The sequence below is a fragment of the Gadus macrocephalus genome, chromosome 3, assembly GCF_031168955.1.
Source record: "Gadus macrocephalus chromosome 3, ASM3116895v1".
Lineage (NCBI taxonomy): Eukaryota > Metazoa > Chordata > Actinopteri > Gadiformes > Gadidae > Gadus > Gadus macrocephalus.
Genome location: NC_082384.1, coordinates 22,727,215 through 22,737,953, shown reverse-complemented (window position 1 = coordinate 22,737,953; position 10,739 = coordinate 22,727,215). Strand labels below are relative to the sequence as shown.

At 41.6% G+C, this 10,739-nt stretch overlaps 2 protein-coding genes across 2 annotated transcripts; both read right to left on the bottom strand.

Moving 5' to 3' along the window:
- Nucleotides 1-829: 829 nt before the first annotated feature.
- On the bottom strand, nucleotides 830-3,833 carry LOC132454181 (CMP-N-acetylneuraminate-beta-galactosamide-alpha-2,3-sialyltransferase 1-like). Its single transcript, XM_060047399.1, has 6 exons — nucleotides 3,403-3,833; nucleotides 3,044-3,240; nucleotides 1,870-2,049; nucleotides 1,405-1,450; nucleotides 1,144-1,293; nucleotides 830-1,057 (listed from the first exon to the last, which is right to left on the bottom strand). Exons 1-6 carry the CDS (start codon nucleotides 3,712-3,714, stop codon nucleotides 890-892), a joined length of 1,053 nt encoding a protein of 350 aa, XP_059903382.1. The 5' UTR covers nucleotides 3,715-3,833; the 3' UTR covers nucleotides 830-889.
- A 1,785-nt stretch (nucleotides 3,834-5,618) lies between these two features.
- Nucleotides 5,619-10,377, bottom strand: LOC132454180 (CMP-N-acetylneuraminate-beta-galactosamide-alpha-2,3-sialyltransferase 1-like; the record flags this gene model as incomplete). Its single annotated transcript, XM_060047398.1, is given in 5 exon segments — nucleotides 5,619-7,437; nucleotides 7,524-7,592; nucleotides 7,594-7,674; nucleotides 7,781-7,826; nucleotides 10,184-10,377. Coding segments are annotated over 5 exon segments (558 nt in total), but the record flags the coding sequence as incomplete, so codon positions are not given.
- Nucleotides 10,378-10,739: the final 362 nt, after the last annotated feature.

Genomic DNA, 10,739 nt, shown 5'->3' with positions numbered 1-10,739 from the left:
TTATGCATCATTTTGAAACAAAGGATGTGGCTGTTTTTTAAGATGGTTTATTTTTCAGTCCCACAACAATTAAAGCAACAGAAATGAAATGCCTTCCTATATGCAATCATATAAAATAATAAAATGTATAAGAGAATCACAAAAAAGTCACGCAAGACTTAAATAGGCATAAAAGTAGTGCAAAGACACGTAGGGCATTTACGTTGCTTAATTTTTTTAAGTGGTTTATTTGCATGTCATGAACTAGGTGGCCCACAAAGGCTAATTGTATGAATTGAATATACCAATGATTCAACTTTCACAAAATTCACACAATTCACAAAATGTTTCCCTTTTCCCCAATATAAATAAGTGTATGGATTCTATGTGTTGGAGGAAATAAAATTACATAAATTACATAATGACATAATATATTGTTTATTATTTGGGCTTTTCTGGAAATATTTCAAGGCCCGGTTCTAACGGGTCCATGGACCAGTTCCGGTACGCGGACCGGGTGTTGGGAATCGCTGAGCTAGAGGAGGGAAAGACAATGCCAAAGAAAGGAGAGACTCCAGAGAGCAGAGGTCCGGCAGGCCACCCTTACCCTAAGTAAACAGTATTGTTTTTTATATTATGATGACCTCACAAAAACGTTTTGCATCACTTCTTGCGGGGCTGCAGCCCTCAACAAGTGATTCAACAAATCAACAAAATAAGTAAACACATTCGATTTGTCCATGTTTGATCTGAAATCATGACTCCCCTAACTACAGCGGTCTCAATGCCGGGGGTGTGCAGAAAAGACAGATTCAAAAAACGAGAGATGTGAAGTTAGTGGTAAGTGTTTTAGATTCAGGGTCCTGATGTACTGCTACCACTACCCTTGTGTCAGAGGGACAGAAAACATTCAAAACCCTCGATAGAAGTTCAGCTTTTTCCTCTTTGCTAGTTCCAGAATACGTTTGTACTCTTGCCCTCCTCCATGGGGTCCAGTTCCATAATGTTTGTTTCGAAGCTCCTCCCAGTAGTGTCTCCAGTTTCCATCCTTGTCTGCCCCAAATCCAAATACACTGACCTAGGAAATCAGACACATAGCTGTTCATTATCATAGAGAATATCATAGTGAATTATAGTGTATATTGATGTTTCCATTTTACCTACCTCATCACAAATGTGCATTGCAAGCACCACGCCCATAAAGCCAGTGGATGGATACCTTCCTTTTTTTCCCAGCCAGTTTTCATGGACATATTGGATAAAGCCAGGATAGAGAACCTTTACCTGGGTGCATGAGGAGCTCAGAATCAGCCTCTGCAAGGGGCATTACATTGACATATTGTACCTTTCAGAACTAGAAAACATTTTTAAAAGGTCACCACTATGTGATATCTGGCAAAACACTGAACCTCACGTAAAACCCACCAAACCCTGATTTGCTTTCACTGTTGATTTTATCCGTCTGTATGTCCTGTGAAAAAGACAAAAACATAACACAATTACATTGGAGTTGGTACAAATGGTTGGTTGAAATATTGTGTACATTTTTGTGGAAAAACATAGACCTAGAATCAGGCAGCAATAATGAAAACCATAAATGATAGTGTATCGGTGTGGTTCAGCCTTCATGTGATCTAAAGCAAATGTTTAGAAAGTAAAAAATAATAATTCTTTGCATTTCCTTGAGAGTAAATTGCTTTGCTTCCCATAATTTTTTTCTGCTATGGAAATGGTCAAAATGAGGCTGGAATTGGACGGTCCCTAAACAAAGACTTATAAAGTCGATTAAACTTGAAGTGATCGTCGTTTCTGAGATTCAGACATTGCTAAGCACTTCTTAAGTCATTTAGACACAAGTTGTTTTGTTTATTGTATATTGTGTTGACTTACATTTTCACAGATTTTGTGGTGAAAGCGCTGACTAGCCACTCAAGGTCCCTTATTTTGAAGGGAAATAATATGAGATGTGTGTGGTCATCCAAATCCACAGCGCTCTCTGGGTACATGATGTGGAGAGTTGTTTTGTTCCCCACATCCCCTTCGTAGCCCACAGTACGAGCTGTATTGAACCTAGATTGCACAATCAAGGGAAATAACATCAGTATCATTTATATTTCAGGGACTATATGTAGTTTTAGGCCTACATCTCTTTGTTTGTTTGTTGATATACATTCATACAAACAATGTCTTGTTTTTTAAAAAATTGTATGATGACTATATGCTCTGTAAGGTGACCTTGGGTGTTTTGAAAGGCGCCTCTAAATTAAATGTATTATTATTATTATTATTCATGGTTCATTTCATTCCAGGCTCTGGAACTCGCTCCCCCCACACATAAAACAGTCAGACACCATTACAACCTTCAAGTCACAACTCAAAACTCAAAACTCACCTGTTCAAACTCGCACACAACGTCTAACTGATCACTGTTTTGATTGTTTGTTTGTTTTTGTTTTGTCTTGTTTTTGTTTTATTTATTGTTTATTTATTATTATTTCGCCATGTACACAGGTACTAGGAATTCATTCTCTGCTTTTGACCCATCCGGGTAGCCGGTGAACACATACACTCACAGAGGTCCACACACATGGGGGCACACACATGGTGGCACACACATGGGGGCACACCGGCACTACCGGAGCAGTGGGCTGCCGCGGTGCAGCGCCCGGGGAGCAGGAGGGTTTCAGATGCCTTGCTCAAGGGCACCTCATCCGTGGATTTTCTCAGGATTCGAACTGGCCACCCTCCAGTTACCAGTCCAACTCCTTCACCAGTATGCCACGGATCTGCCCTGCCCCATTTATTATGTTTTTTGTTTTTTTTGTTTTTTTTCACAATGTCTTGTTTTTTAAACGATTTATGATGACTTTATGCTCTGTAAGGTGACCTTGGGTGTCTTGAAAGGCGCCTCTAAATTAAATGTATTATTATTATTATTATTATTATTTAGCTCATCAATGGCTGCTCAGAATGAACTAGCCTAATGGACTTAACCTTCAATAAGCGACAAGCAGGAAATCTAGTCCGGCTTCCACAGGGGGCAGGGTAGGCTGGCATAATTTACCTCATGATGACGTCATGAAAGTCGATGAGGGGTCCATATTGAGACCCCAGCAAATTAACTGAATTCCCAACCACAGCACAGGTCCTGCAGCGATCAGGGCTGGAGTCCATGAAGCTCTCCTGTTGTGGGAAAATCTCAAACACCTTCATCTCGGCCATTCTGTAGGTGGGAAAGGCCTTATTGCCAAATTGCAAGTTCTGATGTGAAGAGAAGAGGATAATTAACGATCTTCCTTTACTGTTGTACGAGTTGGTAGAAGTTTTAGTCACTGAGTATTGATATATTTGATGTGGATTTTGAATCTAGATTTACTTGCTTGTTCTCGTTACCATCTGACATTGTTTTTTGGATATATTTACCTTCCACCATCTGAAATCACGCTCTGAGAGAGCGTTGTTCCGCGTCAAAAAGGTCTTATGAGACGCGTCGAAGCGTTTCGTAAACCATGGATCGTCATCATCTGTAACACATCTATTGCACCCGCAGGGAGGCAAGCCCTTCAGACTGAACCAGGGCAGCACCTTATAAATCCACGAATGTTTGTCGGTTGTAGCAATTTCAAGTAGCACAAGTATGCACATTATCCCAGTAATGAATAGGATAGTGTATACTCCTCGTCTGCGCCTTGCCATTTTGAGAATGGGATGATTCAATCTGTGAAAGATGGACATTTAAACGTGGCGATCTCAATAAATACTCTTAAAGTATTCTTTCAATTTTTCAAAGTTTTGGATAGTTAAACACAATACACTGGACATGTCTGATATCCGACCAACCACATGAAGCCTATATGTCTGCAAGCCTAAATCCAAACAACAGCACAGTGTACAATTATTTAAAAGTTTATAATTGCTTAACCAGTGTTTTGTCGATTATAATCTAGACATAAATAAAATGATCTCCAGAAGAAGGGAGAATAATTTATGTGACCCAATAGGGCAACACATGTATTAATGTTTTAATTTTTACACCGCATTTCCCACTTTTGAACTGTGACCTTGCGTTGTTGATTTAGTGCATCGTGCGTCTTCCTTCAGTTATAAGGAAACAATTTGAATTTCTAGCTGGTTCCCTGCTGAAAGCTTGATGATGTCAACACACATTTTTTGACTTGAGGCTAAACTCATTCCCTCTACTTCGACTGATCCTGATCGTGTTCAACTTAAGTCCAAGTTTTTGAGAACGAGTCAATGGTTTGAGTCCAGGTTCTTCATACGTGGCCGTGTTTCTGCTTCTGGTAAATGCTAAATGCTAATGTGCTTGAAATATATATTTTTCACGATATGCTATCAACACAAACGTTATGTCTTATAAAAGCTGAGACTCCGCGTGGTCCATTAATATAGGCCTCATAATTCTGTGAGCTAATCTAGATGAACTAGATGCAGAAGAATAGCGACAATACAACGAAAAATGATGCCTTACCTTCCTTTTTACCTTCAGTCGTTTTTGATTGCAACATATTTATTGGGGCTGTACAATACATTGATAGAATGATATAAAAATTCCTCTCATCACAAGTGGGAGTGTCCACCTAGTTTTATGCTGGATGGATCAGTCAATTAGCAGTGGCGGTTTTAGGCACGGGCGAACCAGGCAGCCGCCCGGGGCGGCATATTTGTGGGGGGCGCCAAATCACATGGGGGGCACCACGAGCAGTACAAAAAAAAAACGCGCTGCGTAGCGGTTATCAATGAAGTACGACATAACATTGTGTGGGGAATAGGTATTTTGGCGCCCCCTCTGGCTGCAGGCGCACACCTGCTCGTTGAGAAGGTGCCGTGCGCAGACGGAGTGAAACCCCCACTGAAGTCCGTAGGTTCACGACACAACACCCCCCCCCCCCCCCCCCCCCAACCCCAATAGTACCTTACTTTTTCCCTCTTGTCTCAACTCCAATTTTGTTAAGATATTCAATCTTTTTTAAACCACTTATACATAATTACATTTATATTAAATATATAAATGTATTATTTATTCACAGTCGTTACACTTTTTTCAAACTTTTATCTCAGTGCAAACTAATAATAAGGTAATCAATATAACCTGTGTGTGTGTGTGTGTGTGTGTGTGTGTGTGTGTGTGTGTGTGTGTGTGTGTGTGTGTGTGTGTGTGTGTGTGTGTGTGTGTGTGTGTGTACTCCATCTTTACAACATTCAGCAACCCCACCTCTATCACTACCACCACACTAACCATTCTCACTACGGTAGTCATTCAACATTTGGTTGTCATCTTACATAGAAATGTTAAGAAAGTCAGCCTTATCAGATACTGGTTTGGACTTTGGTTCCTTCGTGTTGAGTGCCCTCGTTGTAAAACTGTATGCAAGGGACTCTTATTCTGTAAATAGATTCAGTAATTCAGCCATCTGTTTACAATATCAACCTTCAACGAATAGATTTTTACACACTTACTTATCAATACAATACAATACAAACAACTTTATTAATCCCACCAGGGCCAATTTGTTTGAAGAAAATGGTGAAATGATTTGTTTCAAAGAATATCTTAAAACTTATGGCAACTGTAAAACAAAAGGGAACATAAAGCCAATTAAAGCAGTACAGACACGGGATTTCGCGAGTGAAGGCAGGGCAACTTTATTTCTATATTATTTTCATACACGAGGTAGGTTCAATGCACCTCACACATAGAAATATCGTCATACAATAAATTAAACAAAAAAAATTAATATATTATGGGTTTATTGCAACAACAAAAGCAGCGTGTGTGTTCCACACCAGCGCCAGTCTGATTATGATTGATCGGATCAGATGCCTTCTGCGCTTTGTCCCACCCCCTTCAACTTGGTGTAAGTGTGCATACTGTACCAGGTTAGGGTGCTAAAACAACCCAACCCACACACAATCCCACACAAAGAATGACATTACTTTATAATAAAGCTGATGAGGTCGAGACCACCTAATGGATAGAGGGTGTTGTGAAAGGAATGGACAAGGGTATCTACTAAGGGGAAGGGGCAATTTAGGGAAGGTTAGAGGGATTGGGTAAACTGGTTGTTCACTGATGGATGAGGGAGGGGAGGTAAAAGGATTAGGGAAAACTGGGTGAAATGTTTGCCAGTTTGCCACAAGTATATGGAAGAACAAGTTGTGCTTGATGAACATGATGAGAACGGAAAGAAATCATCATGGCATCATTGGTTGATGCCATACATGGGCGTTCCTGATTAACAAGCCTGGCTTGGAGCTTATTTTAGGAATCACAAGGTGAGGCTAGAAAAACAAACACACCTGCTTTCGGCGAAACCGGAGAAACAAATGATCTGCGGACTAGCTCAGTTTTTGTCTGTCTTTGTTCACAGAAACAAAAAAAAACGGACCCCCGTTCTTCCTTGCCGTTTTTTAAGAAATTAAAATTTGTTTGTCTATTTTTGTGTTTGAAATAACACTTATTGACCGCTTTCCTTGTCATGGTTTTATTATTTCACAACAAAAATATAATTCATGTTTGAATACCCCTTTCCTAACGAGGTGGAATGACAGCAAGACGGCAGAAGCAACAGGCTTAATATCCTTCCAAGCTACTACTTTAAAACCTGTTTTAAAAACATATAAAGTAGAGCTCTCCTAGAGAGACGTATCCGTCAGCTAGAGGAGGAAAAAGACAGCGCCCAAAAAAGAGAGAGTCCAGAGAGCAGAGAAGAGATCCACCAGGCCCCCCTAAGCATAGTGTAGAGTTTACACTATCCTCTCAAAGAATTTTGCATCAATTCTTGTAGATCTGAAGCCACGAAATTTTCTTTGAGGCCCTCTTTCATTAAAAGCCCTGACACATAAACCGGATTATCGGTCTTCAGACAGTCTGGCGAGCTCGGTTACCTGAGTTTGTTTGGTGTGTGATGTGCAATCGGCTGTCGAAAAAAGCCGTCGGTGATCTTTTCGGCCAAATGCACATGTTGAATTGGCCATGACCAAATTGGTCTGCCTTCTCTGCTGACGATGTGCAGCAAGAATGGTTTGTCAGGGCCATAAGAGACCCCAGATCTCAAGCTCACTCCACAGTTTGACAAACTGCTGAACAAGACACCAACAAAATAAGCTACAAAATGTAACCACAGAGATGTGTCCATGTTTGATCTCAAATCATCACAACCCTAACTAGAGGAGTCTTAAAAAATGGAGAAAGAAGTGAGGTTGGCAGTAAATGTTTAAGTGCTGATGTACTACTGCCACGACCATTGTGTCAGAGAGACGGAAAAACAATCAAAACCCTTTATAGAAGTTCAGTTTCTGCTTCTCTGCAAGTTCCAGAATACGTTTGTACTCTTGCCCTCCACCATGGGGTCCAGTTCCAAAATGTTTGTTTCGAAGCTCCTCCCAGTAGTGTCTCCAGTTTCCATCCTTGTCTGCGCCAAATCCAAATACACTGACCTAGGAAATCAGACACGTAGCTGTTCATTGTCATAGAGAATAATATACTGAATTATAGTGTTTATTGATGTTTCCATTGGACTTACCTCATCACAAATGTGCATTGCAAGCACCACACTCATAAAGCCAGTGGATGGATACCTTCCTTTTTTTTCCCAGCCAGTTTTCATGGACATATTGGATAAAGCAAGGATAGAGAACCTTTACCTGGGTGCATGAGGAGCTCAGAATCAGCCTCTGCAAGGGGCATTACATTGACATACCTTTCGGAACAAGAAAATATTTGTAAAAGGTCACCACTGTGTGGTATCTGGCAAAACCATGAACATCACTTAATACTCACCAAACCCTGAATCGCTTTGACTGTGGATTTCATCCGTCTGTATGTCCTGTGAAAAAGACAAAAAACATAAAACGATTACATTGGCGTTGGTACAGGAGAAAGGTTATTTCCTTGAAATTTTGTGTCCAATTTTGTTGAAGATACATAGAAGTAGAATCATTCAACAATAATGAAAACCACAGATGATACTGTATCTGTCATGGTCTGCCCCTGGTTTTCCCATTCACCTGCCTTCCACCTAGCCTGGTTATACCAGACTCTCGTACTTCACTTCATTTCATTTCATTTGTACAGAGAGTCTGGACCTAATCAATTGACAAACGTTAACTCACTTGAAGGCGGGTGTCTGTTGAAGTTTAAAATGATTGGATCTGCCCAGTGCCACTCTGGATCTGCCATAACCAATCGCTAACGTTTGGTTGTGACGTATGTCATGCGCCGGGAATCACGCGCAGGTTGTACACAAACCAAACACCTTGCGCGTCTGCACGAAAATGTCCGTCAACGACAGCTGCAGGTTTTGTTCGTCTAATTTAATTTATCAGGGAAAAATTGCACATTGTAAATCAACTACCGACCTACAACAACAACTCAAACTGGCGTACAACTTTATCGTCATTGTTCTCAGACACGCCCTCTGTTCGCTGATTGGCGGCCGCTGTGGCGGTGTCATGCCAAATTTGTACCGGCTGCCAAATTTGTACCGGGCGCGTCATCCATACGTAATCCATTCCAAACCTGCCTGGCAACAGATGATCGCGTCGTCCGTTGCCTGGCAACGGACGATCGCGTCGAATGACGTGAAAGGTTCACGGACATTCGCGAACCTTAGATCTAGCAATCCGTTATCTGTATTGTGCTATTTCGTCCTTGACCTGCTTTAAACACTCAGTTTACTTGCTAAATTTGATTAAACAATTAAATACAATACAAATATAAAGTAAAAACAAGTGTTATCTAGCGATCCGTTTTCTGTATTATGTTATTTCCTCTTTGGCAACATGAGCGCGAATGTTTTTTGAAACCCGCTTTAAACACTCAGTTTACTAGCTAAATTTGATTAAACAATTGAATACAATACAAATATAAAGTAAAAACAAGTGTTATCTAGCGATCCGTTAACTGTATTATGTTATTTCGTCTTTGGCAACATGAGCGCGAATGTTTTTTGAAACCTGCCCGGCAACGGACGACGCGATCATCTGCTGCCAGGCAGGTTTGGAATGGATTACGTATGGATGACGCGCCCGGTACAAATTTGGCAGCCAGTACAAATTTGGCATGACAGCGGCACTGTCATGCCAAATTTGTACCGGCTGCCAAATTTGTACCGGGCGATCATCTGTTGCCAGGCAGGTTTGGAATGGATTACGTATGGATGACACGCCCGGTACAAATTTGGCAGCCGGTACAAATTTGGCATGACAGTGGCACTGTCATGCCAAATTTGTACCGGCTGCCAAATTTGTACCGGGCGATCATCTGTTGCCAGGCAGGTTTGGAATGGATTACGTATGGATGACGCGCCCGGTACAAATTTGGCAGCCGGTACAAATTTGGCATGACAGCACCAGAAAACCAAATTACATACAGCAGGTCCAGACCTAGTACTGAAGGGAAATTCTAATTGAGCGGAAGTACTTAGGCGGGCGGAGCCAGGCTACCTTCCACCCTGATCTCTCCTAATTAACTCAACCACCTTCACCTGTGCTCTCCCTATATCAGTCCTCTCCGTCCGAAAATTCCCTGCCAGATTGTCGCTTGTGTTTCACAGTGCTTTCGAATCCTGACCCACCTCCGATCCTGCCTGTTCTCTGATCTCTGACTATCCTGCCTGTTCTCTGATCCCTGCCTGCCTGACTGTCCTGCCTGCCGCCCAGCCCCTGTCGGCCTGTCTGCTCCTCCGCCCCCGACTCCTGATCCACCAGCCTGCCTCCTCTGCTTTCGACCCTTCGCCTGCCTGACCTCCCGATCGCCGTCGAGTCCCTGTCGGTCTGTCTGTTCACCCGTTCCCTACCGCCCATCTGCCCTCCCGTTGCCGACCTCTGCCTGCTGACTACGCTCTGCCTGCCGATCCTGTATCTGAATAAACTCTTGAAACTGTTCTACGCTCGTCGTCAGTCTGTGCACTTGGGTTCTGCCAAACGCCCACGTAACAGTATCGGTGTGGTTCAGCCCTCATGTGATCAAAAGCAAAATGTTTAGTAAGTAAACAATAATAATTGTTAAAGACATTTGGGGCATTTCGTTGAGAATAATTGAATTTGCTTCACAAAAAAGAAATTCAGTCGATTCAACTTGAATCGCCGACTCAACTCGTCATTTCTAAGAATCAGACATCGCTAAGCACTTCGTAAGTAATTTGAACATATGTTTTGTTTATTGTATATTGTGTTGACTTACATTGTCAGAGATTTTGTGGTGAAAGCGCTGACTAGCCACTCAAGGTCCCTTATTTTGAAGGGAAATAATATGAGATGTGTGTGGTCATCCAAATCCACAGCGCTCTCTGGGTACATGTGGAGAGTCGTTTTGTTCCCCACATCCCCTTCATAGCCCACAGTACGAGCTGTATTGAACCTAGATTGCACAATCAAGGGAAATTACATCGGTATCATTTATATTTTAGCGGTAAGAATCAACAGTTGAGGCAGGAAGTGGTTGGTAAAAAATGTATGATAATTGTTACATTATTACATTACAAAAAATAGATAAGTTAGTTGTTTTTTCTTAATTGTGTTCCCTATCACTCAATTCGGGAAAATTACATGTTTTTACATAATATGTAAAAAAGAGGCGGAGCTTCCTTTCCAGCGCAGTTTTTCCTAACTGAAACTCATGAAACATATCTACGGTCAACAATGGGATAAGAACGCTTAAGTGGCACATGCTGACTATGATGACTTGATTAGTGATTTTACTGCCAGGAAAAGTCATCATGCACCTTTGAGAAGCTTCC